Here is a 24,350-nt window from a genome sequence, read left to right on the forward strand (position 1 = left end):
ACAGAGGCCCAGGGAGGACAGCACACAGGCCTGAGGTCACAGAGCAAGTCTGCAGAGTTGAGAGGCTAAGGACAGGGCAAAGGGGCCTGCTGAGTTCAGCCAGGACAGGGGCACGGTGTGTGTTTCTGGGTTCAAGTCCAGAGGAGAGTGCCTCCCCACAGTCTTGCCGTCAGGAGCAGGGTGATGGTGAGGCTGAGGTGGGTGGAGGTGGGCCGAGGGCTTCCCCCTAGGCGGGGCTGGATGTCCCTGGTGGGGTGGTTACAGCCCTTTCCAGAACAGCAGGAGACACGGTGTTGAGTCAGGCCGAAGCCTTCGGCCACGTGGAGACCCTGGCACCATGAATGGGTCGCACAGCCTCTCAGGGTATAGTTTTCAGCACCCAGCTCTGAGGAAAGAGAAGACTGTGAGTATGAGAGACTCAGCCTTTCCCTGCCCCTCACCGAGCCTCTCAGAGACTCCATGTTCTTAAAACCTGGGCCTGGAAGTCTCACTGACAGACATAGCACCTTGTGGTGGGTGCCGCCTCTTCTACAGAAAAAAGAGCAATTCTCAAAGTTAGGGCCTTACAGAGCTCTTTCACAAGTAGAGTTTCCAGAAACTGCTGAATCCCTCCACTGCTGTGAGTTGTCGGTTCCAGCTCCTGGCAGCTCTATTGGATCGGGTAGAGCGGGTGCAGACTTCTTTTCAGCTTTCTCCCGTGGGGCATTTGGGTGTTCAAACTGATGACCCTTTGATGTGCAGCCCAATGCGTAATTTACAGTGCCACCACAGGTCCTTCCAGAAACTACTGGACACATGATGACATGCTACAGCAAGATAGGGGGACCCAGGGCCGTCTGTTAAAGCAGGGCATTAAAAGGTATGCTGCATGGTCCATCTTTTTTTTCTCTTCCATTTCAGAGACATGAAATGTTTTGTTTTGGTGTGTTGGTTTTTTTTAAAAAAAAAAATCTCAAAACATTACATTACCACATAACAGGCTTGTTATTTTTGGTTTTCAATGAATGAGTGAAGTCTTCAAATTTTCTCAATTTTAATTTGGAGGGTGGCATAGTTTATAACATAGTGGGCTGCTAATTGAAAGGTTGGCAGTTCGAATCCTGCTATCAGCTGCTCTGTGGGAGAAAGATGTAAAGAATTCTAGCCTTGGAAACTCTGCCTTTATGAGGAGGAACTGACGCCATGGCAGTGAGTGTACGTGTACTTAAGACAGAAGGAGCCCTGGTAGTTTGGTACTTTATATACCAGGCTGCTAAACTACAGATCATAGTCCACCAGCTGCTCTGCATCTCATCTTGCTAAGATTTTGCCTTAGAACCTTAGACATGGACTAAACTCTATGGAAGTGGGTTGGGGTTTTTAAAAAAAGAATTATACATATAATTTACATAAGTAATGCTTAAGAATGTAGAGGAGTCTTGAGATCAGAAAGTTTGGGAACCACAAGAATACAGTCTTCCTAGCACTTCACAGGATGAAAGCCCAGGCTGGCTGTCAACAGGAAATCCCACCCCAAGAGGTCTCCTCTATTGCAGATTGTCCATTTTTTTTTCTATTGTATTATTTTTTACATGTACCGTCAAATCAGATCTGACTGGTACAGGAGGAGATTGCCCCTTCCTTCTTCAGCAGAGCATCTGGTGGATTTGAACCGCATACCTCTGGGATTGCAGTGCAGCATCTTGCCACTAGGCCACCAGATTGTCCGTTTTTAATGACCAATTCCTAATTCCTTAGTTTCCAAAGGGAGTCTTTCACCTTTTCCACAGGAAGAGTCACCTCAAATAAAGCCCACTTGAAGCAGTCTAATTTGAAGTCACCCTCTTACAGAAGACCATTCCCCTTCCAAGAAGAACCCCCTCTCTCCGGGCCCCTGAATTACCATCTGAGCCTGTGGCTTCCAGACATTGAGTCATGGGGCCTCGGCAGGTGATGAGGGAAGACTCTTCTGCGCTGCATCCATGGGTGCTGTTCCCCTCGCAGCTGTAACATTGGAAGTCATTCGGTGGCAAGTGTTGAAGCTCCACAACTTAGAAGGGAAGAAACAAAGAAATGCGCATGAATGGCGCCCTCTGGCTAAGTGCTGGGTTGTTAACCAAAAGGGCAGCAGTTCGAATCCAGCAGTCCCTCCGTGGAAGCGTTTGGGAAGCGGCTCCTCCAGTTAAGGTTTGCAGCCTGGGTAACTGGAGAAAGGAATGTACCAGACGGGCAGTAGTTAATACGATGGCTCCTCAGGACTTCCAGTTCTGTGCCCGAGATGTCAGGAGTCCTCTTGTGGTCAGCAGACTGACCTTGTGGTCAGTCGTTGGAAGGGCAATCTATTTTGGGGAGAGCTGTGATGATATTCTGCCTTTGGCTGCTAACTGAAAGGTCAGTGGTTCAAATCCACCAGTAGCTCTGTAGGAGAGCTGAGGCACCCCCCTCTCAAAAAGATATACAGCTTTGGAAACCCAGCAGAGGGACATTCTGAGTTTAAATAAACTCGGTTAGATTTGGTTCTAGGACGTGTGAAGAGCCCGGGTGGCACCGTGGTTAAAGTGCTTGGTTTTAATAGAAGGCTGGGCGGTTTGAACCCACCTCTATGGGAGAAAGAGGAGGCAGTTTGTTTCCATGAAGATCAAGGCCTAGGAAACCCCACGGGGCAGCTCTACTCTGTCCTGCAGCACCGCAAGAAGTAGGAGTCGACGCAATAGCAATGGCTTTAGTGTGGTTTCTCTTGACCTGTGAGAGAAATCCTAACATCTTTCAACCCTGTATTGTCGCCTTTCTGATGGGCTGCCCATCTGACAGGTGTTGGTTACACAACCGTGTAAGATGCAACAGTCACTGCCCTCACAGCGTAGGAAGAGACCGCCCATCTCTCTCCTGAGGAGTTGTTGGTGGATTCGAACCCCTGTGAGAGGTTTGCTAAGCCTTTGGGTTGGCAGTGCAGCTCCCTATGTACTATGCTACCAGTATCCCTAGTTAACATTAGATAAAATGTATTCACATTTCAAGTACGCAACAGTCACATAAAGGGGTAGCTGCGCTGCAATCCCGAAGGCACATGTTTCGAGGCCACCAGCTGCTTCATGGGAGAAGGATGAGCAGTCTCCTCCCATGTGATTAAGTGCCTCTCAAAACCCGCTGAGGGTCAGCTATGGGTCAGTTCTGACCCTTCTGTACAAAATAACAATATGAGGGATACTATATCAGGGTAATTGATAGCTACTATGGTAGGTAAATCCTATGATAAGGGAGGTCGGTGGCCTTGTGGTAAGACTGGAATCCCAAAGGCATAGGTTAGAATCCACCAGCTGCTCCATGGGAGAATGATAGGCAATCTCCTCCTGTTTGATTTATTTCGCCTCTGAAAACCCACTGAAGAGTCAGCCATGGGTCAGCTCCAACTCCATGGCACACAACAACAACATTTTGGATAGTACAGATATAGAGTATTTGCATCCCTGTGGCACAGTGTTGATTTAGGAACAAACTAACGTGGCTTTAGATTCTACTGGAGGGGTGGGACGGGAAGGAGGTTTTCCTGGGAACATAGATTAAAGCTGAGACCTAACAGATGAGATGTAACCAGTCAGGTGAACTCTTGACAGATAGGTGTTCCAGGCAGTGGCCGCTGCTTGTGCAAAGGTGACAAGGTAGGATGGGATTTGACAGTTGAAGAAACGAAATGCAGATCATGGACCAGGCAGGTGCCACAGGAATGCTTGAGGATTTTATTCTAAGAGCAATAGGGAAGTCATTGACGTGCTTAAGGCAAGCACATGGGTTGTAATTACCTTAAAATTTTTTAGAAAATGACCTTAAAGCACTTTTTTTCCCTTTTCCATCACTGTTGTTATGGAGTACTGGGGGCATAATCTGCAGGGATTGAGTTGCTAATGCACAGGGGTTTGAATCCACTAGCAGCTCCTTGAAGGAAGATGGACAGTCCCCTCTCTTGTGAATTACAGTTTTTGACAACCCACTGGAGGGTCAGCTCTGAAGTGGCTCTGATGAGTGGAATTAGCATGTCATGGCCTTGCTGCTATGCTAAGCACTGGTTCTGTGATCCAGAAGTGGAAGCCAAAGAGCTAGGAAGCAGATGTCATGAATGGAATTGAATCCCCTCAGAATGTGTACGTCACAAGGAAGTTATGTAATGGTCCTCCAAGAGCTGATAAAAGAAAAGGAATAGATCGTATAACAATGAAAGAATTTTACTTTTACTTTTCAAAGAGAAAAATGAACTGGAGGGGAGGGGCAGAGAGAAAAGTGCGACAATGAATGAATGGAAATTAAAAATATCTGTAAATTTTCATTAAAATTAATAATAGGGAAAAAAAGAAAAGGAATAAGGATGAAATTAAGCATCCCTTAATCCCTTCAAACCCTGATCCACCTAAGGGGAATGTCTTTGGGGATGTAGCTTATAACATCTTTGGCCTTGAGAGAGATAAGAGGAGAGAGAAGTCAAATGGAGGGTGGGGCACCTCCCTACCACCAAGGATGACTCGTCAGGATTGGAGTGCATCTGTTTGGACCCAGGTTCCTGCGCTGGGAAGCTCCTTGACACAGAGCAAGGCAGAGACACAGCTGGATCTCTGAGGATTGCTAAATCTACGGATGCTGAAGGGGACTGAGCTTACAGATGCACTTCAGATTCAGACTTCTAGCTTCTTAAACTGTAAGAGGATAAATTTCTGTTTCTTAAAGCACTTGTGGATATCTCTGTTACAGAGTATTAGATAATTACAGCAGGAGGGTATTGCAATAAGTTAGGGGGAAAGGTGATGGCAGCTGGGACCAGGGTGGTGGCCGTAAGACAGGGTGCAGTGGAAGGGCTTGAGGGGGAAAAGCCCAGATCTTAACAAAGGATGGAGAAATCAAACCAACCCAGTTGTCATTGAGTTGGTTTCTGCTTGTGGTGAACCCATGAGTGTCAAAGCGGAGCTCTGCTCTACAGTGTTTTCAACAGCTTACTTTTGAGGAGCAGATCAACAAGTCTCCAAGGTGCCTCTAGATGGACTTGAACCACTAACTTTTCAGTTAGCAGCTGTATGCTTAAACATTTGAGCTACCCAGGGACCAAAGAAATGATAGCAAAACTAAGCCCACTGCCATCAAGTTAACTCCTGCCAACCCCTCCATCCTGTTTCTAAGGCTGTGAATCTTTTTTTTTTAATTATTATTATTTTTCTGTGAGTGTACCATCAAATCAGATCTGACTGGTACAGGAGGAGATTGTCCCTCCTTCCCCGGCAGAGCATCTGGTGGATTCGAACCGTGCGCCTCTGGGATTGTAGTTGCAGCTCCTTGCCACTAGGCCACCAGAGCTCCCCTTAAGGCTGTGAATCTTGAAGGGAGGTGAATGCCACAGTTCTCCTGCAGAGAGATCCAAATCGTTGACCTTTCACTTTTACAGCACTGTGCCACCAGGGATATTTTCCCTTTTTGAGGAAGAACTTAATATCCATCTCTTTGATCTCTGAGTACACCTCCATGCTCCCATCCCAGGCCTCAAATCAGGTCCCTGCCCTCTTACCTGGACCCCCATTGCATTTGGTGGTGTTGCAGCACTGCAGGAAGTGGAAGGATTGGTTGTTATGGAAACCAGTGGGACCTGGACAGCCAGGAAGGTAACCACAGCCTCGAATGTGGCGTTCATCTACTGACCTGTCTGTAGAGGACAGAGGAGACAGGTCAGATTATTAGTGAAGACCCATGATTGGATTTTACCACCTCTATTCAATCTATATGGGAACAGATTATCCTGGAGGCTGAGTTCTATGAGGAGAAATGTGGTATCAGGACTGGAGGTAGACTCATCAGCAATCTGCATTATGCAGATGACATAACTGCTTGCTGAAACTGAGGAGGACCTGAAGCATTTGCTGCAGATCAAGGACTGCAGCCTTCAATATGGACTGAAGCTCAACATCAAGAAAGCAAAGATTCTCACCACTGGGCCGATTGGCAACATCATGATAGATGGTGAAGAGATTGCGATTGTTAACAGCTTCAGTTTGCTTGGCTCTACAATCAACAGCTTTGGTACCAGCAGCCAGGAAATTAAAAAACTAATTGCATTGGAAAAGTCTCCTGTCAGAGAGACCTCTCCAAAGTACCAAAGAACAATGACGTCAGTCTGGAGACTAAGGTGTGCCTGATGGTCTTTGCAATTACTTGCATTAGAGAGCTGGACAATGACTAGGGATGATAGATGGAGAATTGATGCCTTTGAGCTGTGATGCTGGAGAAGAGTACTGAATATATTATGGACTGTTAGGAGAACAAACAAGTTCGTCCTGGAGAGGGTAAAGCCAGGTTGCTCATTGGAGGCAAGGATTCTGAAGCTTCATCTGACATACTTAGGACTTGTCGCAAGGCAGGATCAGTCCTTGGAGAGGGATGCCATGTTTGGGAGGGTGGAGGGACAGCACAGAAGAGGAAGACCCTCGAGGAGATGGACTGATTCAGTGACTGGGGTAATAGGGGTAGGCATGTCAGAGACAATAAGATTGGCAAGGGATAGCGCAGAGTTTAGGGCTGTTGTACATAGAGTCGCTATGAGTCACAGGTGACTTGGCAGCACATAACAACAACAACAACAACAACATAATTTACTCCTGTTTAGCCTTGCAAGTGAGGAGGTCATACTTGTAGCTAAAAGACTACATTTCCCAGCCTCCCTTGCTGCTAGGTAGGTCTTGTGACTAAGTTTTGCCCAATGTGATATAAGTGGATGTGCTTTATGGGATTTCCAGAGATTCTTTTTTTTTGGGGGGGGGGGGGCTCAACTGGGATTTGAACCCAGAGACTTCTTTTTTAAAAACTGTACCCTCTCTGTTACCCCTCTTCCTTCTTCCTGGAACTTGGACATGAGGGCTGGAGCTCTAGCAGCCATGTTGGATCATGAGTTAATATTAAGAATGAGTATGGAGCTACCCTAGCAGTCCTGGACTTCTTGCCTCTGGTTTTGTTGAGTGTAAGTGAAATAAACTATATTGTTGAAATAATGTAAACCTTACATAAAGCACTGTTACTCTGAAGGATTTTAGGTGCAATCTTGGGAAGAGGAGCTCTTGGTGGCTTAAGGCTCACCTTCTGGGCCTTGGTGGGTCACCACCTCCAGACACAGTTCTCCAGGGTTGCGGCATTGCAGGGTCTGGGACCGGCTCCTCTCACAGCTCAGGTCTGATGAGGCACAGGAAACACATTCCAGATAACGACTTCGGCTTTGGAAGAGGGTGGGATCAAATCCTAGTTTTAGAGAGAAGCAGGAAGGTAAGACTCCTGTGGTAAGTCTTGGAGATCCAGCTCCCTCAAAGACTCATCTCAGCCTCAGTTCCTCCCTGTCTCACCCTCTGCAAGGCATGCCCAGTCTACCTCCTAGAATGTTCCAGAACACATCCCTTTGTTTCGAGCCTTGTAGTGATATATAGAGCTCTGGTAGCTTAGGGGCAAGAAGCTGTGGTGCAGTCCCAAAGGCATGAGGTTCCAGGCCAGCAGCTTCTCAGAGGGAGAAGGATGGGCAATGTCCTTCCATGAGATTTACTGCCTCTGAAAACCCGCTGGAGGATCAGCTATGTATGGTTCGGTTCCAACTCTACAGTACTCAACAACATAGTGATATCTAGCTCAGATTTCCTCTTTGGTTCCAATTTTGCCTGAGCCTCTGTCTAACATTCCCACATGGCTCTAGAAGGATGTTTCCAACACTCAGACCTGAGCTTCCGATCTTTCCTCTGTTCAAAGCTCTTCCATGGCTCCCCATTACCCTCAGAATAAAATCTAAGCTCCTCAGTGTGGCATTCAAGACCTATTAAGGGTGGGGGCCTGGCCACCTGTCCTCCTCTCCCACCACTCTACTCTTTCAGACTCTGTATTCTACATTGACTTACCACCAAAACCCAAAATCCCCTGCTACAGAGTTGAGTTTGACTCCTGGTGACCTTATTACGAGAAGAACTTTACCACTGAGTTTTCCTGGGTGTAATCTTTATGGAATCAGATTGTCAGGTCTTTATTTTATAATGCTATTTTTTAAAAAATTAATTCTTTTTAATTTCAATGAACATCTACGGAGATTTTGGAATTCCATTCATTCATTGTTGCACTTTTCTCCCCCCCACCCCACCTCCACCCCCCCATATAATGCTATTTTTGTTATGTGCCATTGAGTTGGAACCGAGACCCTCCAGCAAGTTTTCACAGGCAGTAAATCACACAGGAAGAGACTGCCCATCCTTCTCCCACGAGCAGCTGGTGGATTTGAACCATATGCCTTTGGATTGGTCTCACAACTCACTACTGCTAAGCCATGAGAGCTCCCCTGTGTGGGTTCAAATCCACCAATTAGTCGTCTAGCAACAGATGTGCACCTTTCCAGGACTATAGCTTTCAGAATGGATTATACCTCAACATGAAGAAAATTCTTCACAAACAGACCAGTGAATGTCATGACAAATGGAGAAAAGATTGAAATGGTCAAGGATTTGATTTCATTTTACTCAGATCCACAACCAACATCCATGAGACATCAGCCAAGAAATCAAAGAACATATTGCAAATTTGCTACCGAGGACCTCTTTAAAGTGATAAAGGGTAAGGAAGTCACCTTAAAGATTAAGATGCACTTAAGCCAAGTAAAACCATTTTCATTTGCTTCACCTGCACGTGGTTAGACACTGAATACTGAGGAGAGGAGAAGAACTGACACGTCTGCGTGGCGGCGTGGGTGCTGACTATGGAGGATACCATGGACTGCCAAAAGAGAAACAAAGCCAGTCTTTCTTGGATGAAGGGCAGCAGAGTGTTCCTCAGAAGCAAGGGTCTTAAGAATTCATCTTATATACTTTGGGTATGATATGAGGGGAGGCCAGTTCCTGGAGAACGACATCATGCTTGGAGACACAGAGGGTCAGCAAAGAACAGAGCGACCTTTAAGGACATAGGTTGACACAGTGACTGCAGCAAAGGGTACACACACAATTGAGACTGGAGGATGGTGGGACTGGGGTAAATTCTGTTCTGTTATACACGGGGTTTCTATGCGCCAGAGGCAACTCGGCAGAATTTAACAATGACAAAAAACAACACAGACCCAGGCTTCCCATAGTCCCTTAACTATATGTGCTGACCTGTACCCAAACCTTTGCATATTCTATTGATTGCCTTTATTAAAAACACTTTCCCTTGCTTTCCCTAATGTGTACTCATTTTTTTTGTGTGTGTGTGTACTTGTTTTTTAAGGCATCATTTCCATTTGCCTTCCTCCAGGAGGCTCCCCCGCTGGCCTCCTGGCTGGAGCAGGTCTCTCCTCTGGGTTCCCGTGGCCCCTCGGGCTTCCCATCCCAGCTCTGTCTGTCCTGAGTCTTTCCTCTCTGGTGCAGATCTATTTTTCCCGCTGGACTGTGGGCCCAGAGAGGGCAAGACTGTGTCAGCCTCAGCTGTGTCCCAGCACTGCACCACCCAGGATCAAGCCCACAGATGACAGCCAGCAGATGCTTGTTAAATACATGAGGGAATGCATGGATAAACATTTCAAATCCTTCTGGTCCCCTGTAAGGAGTTCTGGTGGCATAAGAGTTATTCACATGACAGCCAAAAGGTTGGTGGTTCAAATCCACAAGTGACCTGCGGGAGAATAATGAGGCAATCTCTGCTTTCATAAAGATTTACAGACATGGGAATCCTATGGGGCAATTCTACTCCATCCTACAGGTCACTTTAGAGTTGGAACTGACTTAGCGACAGTGGGCTTGGTTTGATTTCATTGTCCTTACGGTAGCCAGCCTCCAAGATGGCCCTCAATGATCCCTATCTTCTCATATTCATGCCCTTGTGTCGTTCTTTTCCATAAACAATAGGGCTGACCCGTGTTGTTCTTGTTGTTGGGAGTTGTCATTGGGTTGGGCTGCACAAGAGAACAAACCCCTTTCTGATCCTGTGCCATTCTGGGCAGCCAGGATGACAATGCAGAAACGACTGTGGCTAGGTCATAAAAAGGGAGTCTCTCTGGCTTAATGGTAAAGAGCTGTGCTGTCAACTCAAAGGCACGCAGTCCAAATCCACCAGTGGCTCTGCTGGAGAAAGATGGACAGTCTCTGCCTGTGAGGTTTACTGCCTTTGAGAATCCACGGGAGGGTCAGCTAGGAGTTAGTTCTGACTCAACGACGCATAACAATAACAGATCATAAAAGACACTGCAACGTCTGTCTGGCTGTCTTGTGGAAGCCAGCCTCCACATTACAATATGGACCTGTCCTTACAAGGACATGGAAGCATCTCTGTATTGAGGGACTGATGTCCCTCAAACCATCCCAGGGAGTAAATCAGCCACAGGAGTGACACTACCTTGGAACCTTCAGCTGAGCTCAATCCTACCTGACATCTTGTCTACAACATCACAAAAAAATCCAACTAGCCAAAACCATACTCCAACCCCTCCCCAATGCTTGAATATTACAAGCCCTGTGAAATAATAAATACTTAGTTTTGATTGAGGTTTCGAGGCAATCTGCAGTGTCCTACTTATCTCAGGGATCAAAGTCTCCCTTTGCTGATGCCTGATTGCACCACCTCTCATTAGCTCAGTCCCTTCCCCTGCCCTGTAAACAGTGTCCTCTGCCCGTGCCTTTGCTCACATCATTTCCCATGCCTGGCGTGCCCTCCTCACGTCCTAACCCTAGATATCCAAATTGAGTTTCGGCCAAGGCTCGGAGAAATAAGAGGCTTGCCTTGGCCAAGGTTCTCAGCGGCCAAGCCAGGAGCCATAATTAGGTGAATCATTTCCAAGAAAGGGCACTAAGAGGCCAGCACCCAGGACTTCTCATGTGAATCTCCTCAGAAATGAAGGCGTGAATCGCCAGCCCGGCCAAAATAGCAGACTCACACGATTCTCTGGCCTCCTTTGCGAATGCTGTTTCTCATGTTGCTCTTCTGGGTGCAAGTGAGCTCTGCCTTCACCTCTCTTTATTTCCCATGCGATATAATCCCTACCTGGAGGATCTTACCCTTTGATGTGCCTTCATCTGACCCATATGCTGTTGTCATTGGGTGACCATGTCTGTGTTATCTAGAATTTATCCTTTTTTCTAAATTCATGAACATGTTGTTGCTATTGTTGTGGGCCACTGAGCCAGAATTGCTGACTCTCCTGCACGTTTTCAGAGGCTGGTAAGGAATTGTGCTGCCAACCTAAAGGCACAAGGTTCAAATTCACCAGCTTTACCCTGAGAGAAAGAGGGACAGTCTCCTCCCATGCAGTAGACAGCCTCTGAAAACCCACTGGAAGGTCAGCTATGGGTCGGTTCTGACTTGACAGCAACAACAACACAACACAACAACAATGGCAACATCTGAATCATCACACACCTCTCTTTTTGTTGCTTGTTTTCCTCTTGGTTGCTAGTTATTTGATCTGTTTTATCTTCTCCAGCATATCTTGCAAACTTTGATTACATGCCAGATGTAGGTGGCCTAGTGCTAAGAGGCTACGCTATGATCTTGAAGGCATGTAGTTCAAATGCGCCAGCTGCTCTGAGGGGAAGGATGGGCACTCTTTTCCTTTGTGATCTGTATTGTTGTTGTTATGTGCCATCAAGTCACCTGGGACCCACAGCAACTCCATGCACAGCAGTTCTGAAGCCTGCCCTGTCCTGAGCCAGTCTCACTGACTCTGACACATCAACCCCCATTGCCCCAGTCACTGTATCAATTCATCTCATCCAAGGTCTCTTCCTTTCCTGCACTGTGCCTACACCATTCTGAGCATGGTGCCCTTCCCCAAGGACCAGTCTCTCCTGGCCATGTGCCCAAAGTATATGAGACAGAGCTCCAAAATCTAGCCTCAAAGGAGAAACTTGGTTTCACCCTCTCCAAGACAGACCTATTTGTTTTCTTGGTAGTCCATGGTATGCTCAAGACTCTTCTCCAACACCATAATTCCATGGCATCAATTCTTTTCCTGTCATCCTTAGTCTTTGTCCAGCTCTCTGTAATTGCAAAGACCATGAACTAGATTAGGTGCACCATAGTGTCTAGACTGACATCATTGCTTTTCAGTACTCTGGAGAGTTGCCTGACAACAGATTTTTCCAATGAAATTTGTCTTTTGATAACCTCACTGCTGGTGCCAAGTGTTGATGTGGAGCTGAACAAGCTGTGATTGCTAACAACTTCAATCTCTTCTCCATCTATCATGGTGCTGCCAACTGGCCCAGTGGTGAGAATCTTCATCTTCTTGATGTTGAGCTTCAATCCATATTGAAGACTACAGTCCTTGACCTTTTGCAGCAAGTGCTTCAGATCTTCTTCAGTTTCAGCAAGCAAGGTTGTGTCATCTACATATCATAGGTTGTTAATGTTGTTAATGAGTCTTCTTCCAATATTGATGCCACACTCCTCCTAATCAAGACCTGCCTCTTGAATGGTCTGTTCTGCATATAGATTGAAAAGGGAGACAGAAAGCATCCCTGACACGCTCCTTTCCTGATTTTGAACCATGCAGTGTTTTCCTGCTCTGTTCTGAGGACTGCTTCCTAATCCAAGGATAAAGTTTTGCATAATCACAATCAAGTGTTCTAAGATTCCCATTTTCCTCAAGGTTAGCCACAATTTGCTGTGATCCACACAGTTAAATGCCTTCGCATAGCCAATGAAATCTGGATAGACATTCCTCTGATACTCTGCTTCCTGCCAAGATCCCTCTGATATTGGCAATCATGTCTCTAGTGACACAACCTCTTCTAAACCCAGCCTGTATTTCTGGTAGTTCTCTGTCAGTCTACTAGTGTACTGTTCCAGTAATTTCTGGATAATCTTTGGCAGGATTGTGCTTGTGTGTGATTTATTGCCCCTGAAAACCTGCTGGAGGGTCAGCTATGGGTCAGTTTCAACTCCACAGGGCGCATAACAACAAATGATGTGATCTCCTCCAGAGAAGGTCCGGTTTGCTTCCTAATGAGAGTCATTGTTGGGTTTTATTTTTTTTTCATTGTTGGGTTTTAAATGGAGCCCTGGTGGTGCATTTGGCTGCTGAATAAAAGGTGAGTCGTCTGGACCCCCCAGTGACTCTGTGATCACCTGGTGATCAATTCCAGTAACTATTCCAACCTTCTGGGGCAGCTCCACTCTGTCACACGGAGTCATGATGAGTCAAATCAACTCCATGGGACATAACAGCCTGGGCTTTTTCAGCATGGCACTGCTGTGGGGGCTCCGGTGCAGCAGTTCACAGGGAGCTGTATTGATAACTCAAAAAGTGACGCCTCTTTGGTGCTCCTGATCCACCAATGGGTCCAAGGGGAAAATACCAGCGATATTCTCCCCTGTGATTTACCGCCTCAGAAGCCCAGGGAAGGGTCTGCTGTGAGTCAGTAATAACAGGAATGAATTTGAGGGGGGGGTTTTGAGGCCATTTCAATGACCTAAATCTTGGGGTGTAATATCAGGAAAGCCTGAGGTGGTGACCAAGAGGTGTCTCCAATTTGGCAGCCCATCTGCTGAAATCCTTTTCCGGCAGCCCCCGTCTGCCGAAATCCTCGCTCAGTGGTGCAGCTTCTAAAGGTCTATTTTTTGCCGAGTTTCCTCGAATCCCATCCTACGCATGCAACTGAAGGGAATCTGCATAAAGTTTGAGGGTTTTCTTCCCTGGGGCTCCCCAAGCATTCTAGGAGCTTACCTGATTTCTGGGGCCCCTGGCAGCCCCAGGCTCCAGCTCCAGCCCAGCCCAGGGACTGTCTTTCTTCTTGAGCTCTATTTTCCTCCTCCTGCTGCCGACTGGCAAGCACACCCTGGAAAGAGCCAGGGTGACCTCAGATCTCAACTTCTGCTGTCATTCCAAAGACTGTGGAGCCTCGAGTTGGTGCTTGCTAAACAACTTCAACCAGTTGGTCCTAATTTGTGATTCTGTAATTATGGTTTTTATCATGGTCCCTGGCAGGTTATTCTGACATAAGTGACTCCATCTTGACTTAACAAGACAGCCACTCTCTCAGCTAACCCTTCACCAAAGGCCGGTTCATCTGCCCGCTAAGCAGCTCTAAGGCCATCCGCTCCTTCCCATCTGGCCCTCTGGCCCCATCAACCTTTGCTCTATACAGAGAACTGTACCCACCTCCAAGTTGGTCTCCCTGTCACCCACCCTTGCTTCCCTTCCCTCCAACCCACCTTTTGCCCTGAGGTCAGAATCTGTTGTTTATTTGTGTTGGTGTGACAGTCAGAACACATTTTTTAAAACAAAAACCTGAAACAGCTGTGGAGGGCTGACAGGGATGTGAAGGGAGAGCGGAGATTAATGAATGGATGTGGAGAGCGGAGGGACAGGCGAGGTGCAGTGAGCCTTTGACAAGATGTAACTAATGGCACTGACCAACTGTAATTAATGTTAGAAAACAAAATGTATATAAGTAATTAAATGAAAATAAAGTTTAAAAAAAAATCCCAATTGTGAGAGTCTCTTGTTTAAAATCCTTTCCATGGATCTCCCTCATTGTCCCCAAGATGAAGTCTGTCTTCTCGTCATGGCTAGGAAGGTGCTATGTGACAGGACCCTGCCAAGCTCACCAGCCTGTCTCCATGCCTTCTTCCTTCCTCCACTCAGACAACTTTCACTTGCCCCTGGACCTTTCTGTCTGTGAAATCCCATTTCCCCCATTTCTACATCCTTCTTGACAGCTTGACTCCTCCTAAACCCTCAAGAGGGAGCTCTGGTGGCCTAGTGGGTAGAGAGTTGCGTTGCCAACCCAAAGGCAAGTGGTTTGAATCCACCAGCTTCCCTGAGGGAGAAAGATGGGCAATCTCTTCCCATGTGATTTGCTGCCTCTGAACACCAGCTGAGAGCTCAGCTAAGACCTGGTTCCAACTCAACGAACCACAACAACATTCCTCGAGACCTGTCCTTTCTGGGGTCCCACAGTTCCTTCTGTTCACTCATACCAGGCATAACCTTCTTCCCTGGAGCCACTGGTTTGAATCTCAGTCTAGTGGTTAGCGTCACGACACACAAGGGCTCTAGACTCTTCAGTTGTTAAATTGCTGCACTAATGCCCTCACTGCCCTGGGTCTTGGGCGACCCTGACCACTAGAGCCTCTGCCCCTAGCCCCTAGAGCCCTCAAGCTTTCCCCTATCAGCTAAAGCATTAACATCAACCCACTGGTGGCCCTCTGAGGGCTTTCCTGATTGGCCAGTGTCTAACTGCTCAGCAGGCACTGACCAATGCTGTTGAATACTTTTAATATCGTTGTTGATTAGAAGTGATACTTAGTGGGTAAGGAGTTGCACCACCAACCCAAAAGCTGTTTGAATCCATGAGCTGCTCCTCCACAGAAGATGGGCCCCCTTGTGTGGTTGATGTCCTCTGAAAACGTGCTGCGGGTCAGCAGTGAGTAGAAGGCAATGTGGTGGGTTTTTTTTTAAAAAAAAATACCTAAAAATGCTTATCGTTGTGGGGTTGGAACTGACTCTCCAGAGGGTTTCCAGAGGCAGCAAGTCACATGGGAGCAGATTGGTTGTTTGCCCATCTTTCTCCCTCGTGGATTCAAACGGCCTGCTTTTGAGTTGGTGGTGTCACCCCACGCTCAGTAGGCCACTAGTGCTCCCTTCAGACCTAGCTGTTAGTTCTTTCCTTCGGCACATCTGAGGGAAGGAAGCCACATCCTCTCTCGTCATTTCCTTGAAATGACTATCTGATTCAGTGTCCGCCAGCCAGGATGGATGAGATCAGAATCAGGATGAAGAATGAAAAGCAAGAAAATACCAGCAGAGATGCCGCTGTTCTGCCCACTGGCGTCACGGTCAGGCCAGCTCCACCCATTTCCTTCCTCACTAGAGCCAGAAGGAGGAACCTCTGCTTGGCCAGTCTACGCGGGTCCATCTGTGATCTACTTCCTTCTTTGATGAGAGACCCAGTGGCTTATTCTTTACTCTAAAAGGTTGGCAGTTCAAAGCCACCAGCCACTCCTTGGGAGAGAGATGTGACATATCCTTTCAGACAGATACAGAGCCTGAGAGACTGCACGGAGGGTCTCAATGAGGCAGAACTGACCCAACAGCAGCAGTTTGGTCTGGTTTTCAAGTCTTTTCTAGAGTTCTGGGTGGTGCAAAGAATTAAACACCTCATATAGACAAAAAGTTGGATTTTTGAACCCAACCAGCGGCACTTCAAAAGACCAGCCTGGTGGTCTGTTTCCTAAAGGTTCTGTGCTTGAAAACTCAATGGAGCTGTTCTGCTCTACTCACCCCTGCTCACCATGAACCAGGATGGATTAGGTGGCAATTAGCAATGACTACCAACAAGCCTGTCTGGGAGAGGAAAGGGCAGCCAGCGTGCTCCTTGGAGGCAAGAATGGTGAAATTTCACCTCACATACTTTGGGCTGCAGGAGAAGGAAGAGAAATCTCCTCCTGTGTGATTGACTGCCTCTGAAAAACCCACCAGAGGGTCAGCTACGGGCCATTTCTGACTCGATGGCACAGAACAAACATACTCTGGGAATGTTGTTAGGCGGGACCAGTCCTTGGGAAAAGGACAGGGAGAGATGGAGGGTCAGAGAGAGAGAGGAAGACCCTCACCTAGATGGACTGACACAGCAACAAGGAGCTTGAGCAGAGGATAGGCACAGGATAGGGCCAGGCTCGGCTCTGCTGTTCATAGCGTGTCTGTGAGTCTAGTCGACTTAACATCAGTGCATGTAAACTCTGTAAACTGACTGCAGCCCAAAGCCATGAAACTCTGCAAAAGGGTTTACAGAACTTTCTTCACATCTTTTATTTTTTGTTGTTGTTAATTGTGGTAAAAATATACATAAAGCATTTGACAATTCAGCCATCTTTACATGTTTAATTCAGTGACACTGGTTGCCTTCTCTCTGTTGTGTAACCATGATCACTGTCTTTTCCAAATTATTCCACCATCGTTGATGTAAACTCAATGCTCCCTGAGCAAGAACTCCCCCCACTGCCCTCCCTTCCACTCCTGGAAAGCAGTAAGCTCTGGTCTCTATATTTGCCATCACACAGCATTTGTCCTTAGATATTCTAGGCTTTTTTTCTTCACCACCCATGCCCAGGACCTAAAGCAGCCTACCCAGTCTAACCACCTCAGCTCATAGGATCCCCTCCTTTTGACTGCTAAGTACCTCAAATCTCTGGTTTTATCCTGGTCGATCAGCACCCATTACCTGGATTATCTCTTGTCCCCATGGAAAGGTTAGAGGGCAAAGGTGACCTACTTCTTGAGATGGCATATGCTAGGGAGTATCTAATGGCAGCTCTGTGTCTTATCAGGCTCATTGCCTGAGTCAATCAAACCATTCATCCTGGTTTATGGGACACAGGAGAACCGCCCTACAGGGCTTCCAAAGCTGTAGTTATTTAAGGAAGCAGATTGCTAGTCACATTATTCACCCAAGGTACTACGAGTGGGTTTGAACAGCCAGTCTTTTAGTTAGCAGCCAAACACTTAACTTCTGTGCCACCAGGGATCCTTCACCTTATTTATAACAGCCATAAATAGGAACCTATGCGAGATAGAGATGGAGATGGGGTCAGGGAGAGGGAGAAGGTTGGGGAAGGATCTAGCCGGAGGTGGTTGGGATGAGTTGAGATGAGTACACATTGATTTGTGGCTGGGGTGAAGGATGGCTGGAATAGGATGGGTTTGAGTTAGAGACAGTGTTGGGGTAAAACAAAGCTGGGGATTCGATTGGAGATGAGGATAGGGATAAGGTTGGAGGATAGAGTTAAAAATGAGTTTGAGGTGAGAGTGGGCTGGAGTTGACAGGAATAGGGTTGGAGATAGGATTGAGAATGAATGTGGATAGGAATAGAGCTAGGGGGAGCCTTGAGAATGAGTGTAGACATGGATAGGATTGAGTGAGCCTTGAGAATGAGTGTGGACATGGATAGGATTGGAGTGAGCCTAGAGAATGAGCTGGAGACAAAATTAAGTTGGAGTTGGGGAGGAGGACAGAGTTGAGAATGAGTTCGGTATTCTGCTGTTGCTGTGGTTAGGTGCTGTAGGGTCAAGTATGACTCATTGCGACCCTATGAACCTGAACTCTGCCCTATCCTGTGCCATCCTCATCATCTCTGACACTCGAGAGCCCATTGCTGAGGTCACCATGTTGGTCCATTTTGGGGGTCTTCCTTTCTTTCTCTGGAACGTCTTTCCAAACATGACATCCCTTTCTAAGGAATAGCATCACCCAGCTACATGACCAAATAGGAACAACCTTAAAATGGATTTAGGTTTGTATTTGGGATAGAAATGGGTTTGAGTTGGGGTTGGTACTGGAGTAAGGCAGGGAGTGGAGTGGAACTGGGATCTGATTAGGATGACAGCTGTTGGGTCAGTACTATGGGGAGTACTCACTGGTCTGGGGCCGGTTGCACAGGTCTGTGCCACACACAACTTCCATGAGGGTGATGATCTTCCACCCTGTTCGGTAGCTCAGGGTTCTGTTGGTCTTCTCGGGGTGAGCGCAGCCTCTCTGCACCACATTCAAGTTCTCGCCAGCTGTGGGGAATAAGCGTTTGTCATCCCACAGCCTCCCCCGGCTCCAGCCAATTTCTGCCCTGCCCTGCACTAATTTCTTCCAGGCCTCTCTCTCTTCGCATTTGGGTAGAACTCTGTCTTTTACGGTGTTACCCACGTTCCACCTCTCACATCTGGAGTGGCTACGATCCTCTCAGCAACAGCAATGTCACTTTGCCCTTCTGCATTTATTATTTCCTCAGCTTCGTCATCTCAGCAGGGAGATGACTTTAATAGGCATTTTTAAAGAGAAATACTTCAAACTTGAAAAAAAAAGTATTATTGTTGTTGCTATGTGCCGTAGAATCTCCTGCAACCCAAAGCAACTCTATGTACAGCGGCTCTGAACCCGCCCTGTCCTGAGCCAGTCCCACTAATTCTGACACCAAACCCCATTATAAAGTCTTCCGTACACATTAGTCAATTTTGTAATATCATTTTCTCTTTGAGTTGAGGTAAAAACCAAACCATTGTCACAGAGTCAAAATCGATTTCTAGCTGACCCACCAGGGGTTTTTCTGAGGCTGTGAATTGCACAACCATCTTCTTCCTGAGAAGCAGCTGGTAGCTTTGAATTGCCTCCCTTTGGGTTGGCAGCTCAATTCCTTACCCACTAAGCCATCAAAACCAAGAGGTAAAGTCTAACTATCCAAATAATTTCCTACCCTAAACAGCAGCAACCACAGGCTTAATTCTTATTCTGTGTATGCATAACAGTACCCACTAGGCTTTTACATGTTTTCAACTTTATGTAAAAAGGCATTATATTCAGCATCACATCCCCCTGATTCTTAACTTTAATCTTGTATCCATCATACATGTAGAATTTCTCCTCTGACACAGATTGAACTATGCTCCCCCTAAATGGAATGCTATAATGTAGAAATTAACCTGAAAATAACCTGAAAAGCACACCAATTGCTAAAGGATTAAGGTGGGACTGCAACCCTCCTTAGCTCCTACTGAAGCCCCAGGAGAAGGGCAAGTGTTCCTAGGGTATGGCCTGAAGTACCTTTTATCTCACAAGAGTTAAAAGGAGAAGAGGGAAGGTAGGGGAGCTGAGAGGGTGGGGACTGCAGTACCACTAGGAAAGACTCACTAGGAGTGGAGTGTGGCTTTTTGGACCAGAGTTTCTGTGCTAGGAGGCTCCTTGACTCCTGGGTAGGCCAGTGGAGAGCTCTAAGGAGCAAATGCTGAAGGAAAGGACACCTTTGCCCCAGACTCGACAAAGAGGGAGAGAGGAAAGAGGGGAGAGAGACGGAAGAGAGGAGAGAAAGAGAGAGAGAACGCCTTCCCCTAGAGATGACACACTAGAGGTGGACTTTGAACCTAAAACAGAGCTCTTTGCACCTAAAACAGAGCTCTTTGCACCTAAAACAGCTCATAAGAAGATGCGCAGCTAACCCAAAGGCGGTGCCTCCCTGGCGGTTCAGACCCACCGCCTCATGAAAAGATGGGTAATCCCCTGCCCTGTAATTTACAACCCCTTAAGCCCTACAAAAACCTAAAACCTCTCCAAAATCCTGAAGAGCAATGATGTCAGCTTAAAGACCAAGGTGTGCCTGATTCAGCCCATGGTCTTTCCAATCACCTGCTATGCGTCTGAGAGCTGGACAGTGAATAGGGATGACAGATGAAGAATTGATGCCAGTGAGTTGTGATGCTGGAGGAGAGTACTGAATATCCCATGGACAGCCAAAAGAACAAACATGTCTTGGAGAAAGAGCAGCCAGAGTGTTCCTTGGAGGCAAGGATGGAGAAGCTTCGTCTCACACACTTTAGGTATGTTGTTAGGAGGGGCTCTTTCTTGGAGGCGGAATTATACTGGAAAAGGTGGAGGGTTGGCAAAAGAGAGGAAGACTCTCAACCAGATGGATTGATGGATTGAACAATGGGTTCAAGAGGGTCAGAGATGATGAGGATGGCACAGGAGAGGACAGGGCTCATCTCTGCTGTCACCATGTGTCATACTTCACTCAATGGCACCTGACAACAACAAAACACACTGGAGGTTTTTTTATGAGTTAGTTCTGACTTGACGATAAAGAGAGTAAGAGCCTTCTAAGTGGTGTAAGAATAAATTTCTGTTTGTTAAAGTCATGCATTTGTAGTATCTCTGTTATAGCAACACTGTCTGTTATCTGCATAACATTAAAATCACTGCATAAATCAGACTCTTGCTGTTGAGTCAATTCCAATGCACAGCAATCCATGTGTTACAGGGGAGGACTGTCCCAAAGGGGTTTCTTGGCTACACTGGTGGGGAAGCAGACCACCAGATGTGCCTTCCACCATGAGTGGGTTTGAACCACCAACTGTTAGTAGTAAAAACCAAAGAGTTTGTGCCACTCAGCTACCTTAAACTACCGGACAGTCTCCAATTAGGTAACGCTACAATATTTTTCTTCTATTGCTCATATAGACTTTTTAAGTGGTTCTAAGTTTATCCAAATTCCAAAGAATCTGGCTAAAACCATTCCCAGGCACATGTTCCTGTGCTCTGCTGCCAAACAACCGCTGATTCTGGGGTATGATATGCCTCATCTGGACTGGATATTTCAAATTGGTCTGTGTCAATTCATTCCCCTACCATTGGGGTCTGAGCTTGGCACTTCTTTACTAAGCAAGATGCTCAGGTGTTTGCCAATCTGGTGGGTGTGGAAGGGGGTTATGTTCTTGTGGGTTTAGTTTATATTTTCCTGATTACTAGGAAGGGATACTCCGTGGTCACTCGCCTCCCTGCGCGTGCGGGCATGGGGGGGAGCTCACCTTCCCACGTGCTCACGATCGTGGTCCTGCAGAGGTCCTGGCCCAGGGCACACTCGTCCTCTCGGCAATGCCCAGTAGTCTCACAATGCATGCAGCGCAGGCTCCAGGAGACTGTGCGTGGAGGGACAAGAAGGGAGGTAATGTGTTAAAATGGTCCACACTGATGGCCTGCTTGCCCTGAATGCCCAACTATCAGGACCCCAAAATTCAGTGTGTACTTCGAGTCCCGCCCTCCCCGCTGCTCCAACGCTGACTTCCAGCCTCATGTCTGTCTCCAGTCCAACATTGCGTCTCCACGCACAAGTCCTCTGCTAACGTCTAGTCTGCTCCTTCCCCTTTAATTATGTTCTGCTCTAGGCTCACCAGAATCCTATCCCCCACCCGCTTGGGCTGCAAATAGTTCTGTTTCCACTTCATCAGCTCTTCTATGCCCGCCTAACTTTTCTGTGTGTTCCCCTGACTCCCTCTTGCCCTAATGATTCCCGTTTTGTTCTTTGGTCTTCTCCAGATCTGATGCAAAGCTGACGCAGTGACCCTATAGGAATTGACGCTTGGGTTTCCCGGCTTTAGGGAAGCAGACTGCCACGTCTTTCTGGCTCAGGGCAGTTGGTGGGTTCCAGCTACCAACCTTTGGGTAAACAGCCCAATGATTAACCAACCCTAGCACTGTCAGACCTACTTTGTCGCCTGCCAGCCTTGCTACAGTTTTAACCCCACCCTCTAGGTTCTAACCCCACTTCTCTCCCAACTCCTAGCCCCACCCCATTAGCGTCACGCCCAAGAGATAATCCCAATAGTTTAAACAGATTTCTAGCCCCGCCCCTCGACAGGTTGTAATCACACTGCTCTTCACCCTCTAACCCCGCCCAAGCTCCTCCCCCAAAGGAAGCCCCGCCCCCAAGTTCCTCCTCAAGGTTCTGACCCTATTGCTCCCCGACCTCTAGCCCCGCCTCAGTGTTAGCCCTGTCCCCCAATCGAGTCTCTTGTGACTTATAGAGACCTGATATACAATAGCTCCGAACCCTGTCCTATCCTGAACCTATCAATCTCACTGTCGCTGACACACCTACCGCCAATTACCCCTGTTATTGTGTCAATCCATCTCATCTGGGGTCTTCCTCTCCCGTGTTGCCCCTCCTCCTTACCAAGCACAATGCCCTTCCCCAAGTTACCCCTCGAAATTCGAATCTCATTGGTCCTTGTCCTCTAGTCCTGTCCCCAAGTCGTCCCCAAATTCCTCCTCGAGCTTCTAACCCACAGCTCCCGCCCTCTAGCCTGCCCCAAGCTCCTCCCCTACGTTAGCCCCGCCCCAAACTCATCCCCCACAATAGCCCCGCCCCAAGCCCCACCCTTCCCAGACCTCTTTCCCCGCCCCAGCCCCGTCCCCCGCCATCTCCTACGATAGTTTCTCCCCTACAATAACCCCGCCCCAAGCTCCTCCCCATGACAGCCCTTCCTCCCCCACGTTAACCCGGTCCCGAGCTCCTCCTCGAGGTTCTCACGCACAGGTCCTCGCCCTCTAGCCTACCCTCACGCTCCTCCCGAGGTTCTAACCCCACGTGAATGAGAAAACAGTTTGCAGTGTGTTCCATTCACGAACAGGAATTCAAGAGTGTCCTCTGTTACCAAACTAGAATTTGACGATGAAGTTAATGTGAAAGAATATAATTGCATGTACGTTGTTTCCTACTCCAGGGCTCTCCCTACTCGTTCCGCCCTTGCTCTAGCCACGCCCCCAGGCTACTAGCACCTCTCCCTCCCGGCGGAAAACCCGGAGTTCTCTCGGCTTACTCATTCACGGCCCCCCACGGCCTGGAGAGCTTTCCTGGTTATTCATCTCCTGATTCCCCCCACCCCACACCCCACATCCAGCCACTTCCCGCCACTACGGCCGCCTCGCTCAGTCTCAGCTCCTTCTCAATGTCCTTTCCTTTCTCCACCGTCCCACCTCCTAATTCCCGGTTTTCCGGAGGAAGCAGGTGAAAAAGGTCCATTGGCGAGGGGAGCAGTGAAAGGGAAAGATCATCAAGGGGAAAGCCCTGGGTATCCAGCCCCTGGTTCTGCTCGACTCTGTCTGGACTGTGTAAAAAATTAGGTGCTCTGGGGGGCTCCACTGCGGGGCCCGAATCTCACTTATTCAAAGCCTGTATGACCCTGGGCCACTTACTTAAAGGGTTTCCTTCTCTACTGAAATGCAGTTAGAGATCCTCCCTCTTGCCCAGTTAGAAGTGGAAAGTAGCCTGGCATAAAGAGATCCAACTCGATTTGCTCACTTGCAAGCAGCCGATTCGGACTCCTAAGTGGCCTTTGCGTGAGCAGTGCACCTCGCAATGGATTACGCCACCAGAGCACTGGCTAAATGAGAATATTGTTACCCGCCTCGCTCAGCTCATTCTTGCCTGAGCACCTACTATGTGCCATCTGGGGAGAGCCGGAGGCTTATTATCTTCTGGGCGGGGGACTGGGGGCTGAGTAGACCCCTCTCTCCACCCCCACCACACCCGGTTCCCAAAGCCGTCCAGCCCTACCTGGGACGCAGGTGTGCGCCAGCAGCAGCGGCAGCAGCAGCAGCGAACGGCACATGTCTGGCGGGAGGATCCTCTGCGCTGTCTCTGCCTGGCCCCGGGAACGCTACGGTTTTGTAACCCTGGATGCCCCTCCCAGACATTTTGCGAAAGACAGTCAGCTCCAGATGTGTAGGTTTGCCTTCCCCCCTGCTCGCAATACTCCCCCCGTCCGGCCCCCGCAAACTTTCCTTCCCCTGGGCGAGGCCACCCCGGCAGGAGGGAGCGGAGAGAGGGAGGCAGTGGGGGGCTGGCCTCGCCCTGACTCATGTGGCTAGTTTTCTCTCCCCAGTTAGATCTCTTCCTGCTTTCCTCCCTCGGGCAAAGGACGTCACTGCCCACTCGCCTCCAGCGTGAAACGTGGAGAGAAACTTCTCGCCGTGGGAAATAGGAATGCAGTCAGACCGCTGGATTAATATGAATGAAGGTTTTTGCTAATTTCTTTAGGTGTTGCGAGGCACGCTGAAATATTGGGAAAGGAAGTAACAATGAAAGGA

The 24,350-nt window shown here is 48.0% G+C and overlaps 1 protein-coding gene across 1 annotated transcript; it reads right to left on the reverse strand.

Moving 5' to 3' along the window:
- Positions 1 to 131: 131 nt before the first annotated feature.
- On the reverse strand, positions 132 to 23,872 carry PLAUR (plasminogen activator, urokinase receptor). Its single transcript, XM_006901072.1, has 7 exons — positions 23,818 to 23,872; positions 21,290 to 21,400; positions 18,359 to 18,502; positions 7,084 to 7,242; positions 5,525 to 5,647; positions 1,883 to 2,029; positions 132 to 385 (listed from the first exon to the last, which is right to left on the reverse strand). Exons 1-7 carry the CDS (start codon positions 23,870 to 23,872, stop codon positions 132 to 134), a joined length of 993 nt encoding a protein of 330 aa, XP_006901134.1.
- Positions 23,873 to 24,350: the final 478 nt, after the last annotated feature.

This window comes from Elephantulus edwardii, unplaced genomic scaffold (assembly GCF_000299155.1).
Source record: "Elephantulus edwardii isolate Elephantulus edwardi_28Jun2011 unplaced genomic scaffold, EleEdw1.0 scaffold00308, whole genome shotgun sequence".
Classification (NCBI taxonomy): Eukaryota; Metazoa; Chordata; class Mammalia; order Macroscelidea; family Macroscelididae; genus Elephantulus; species Elephantulus edwardii.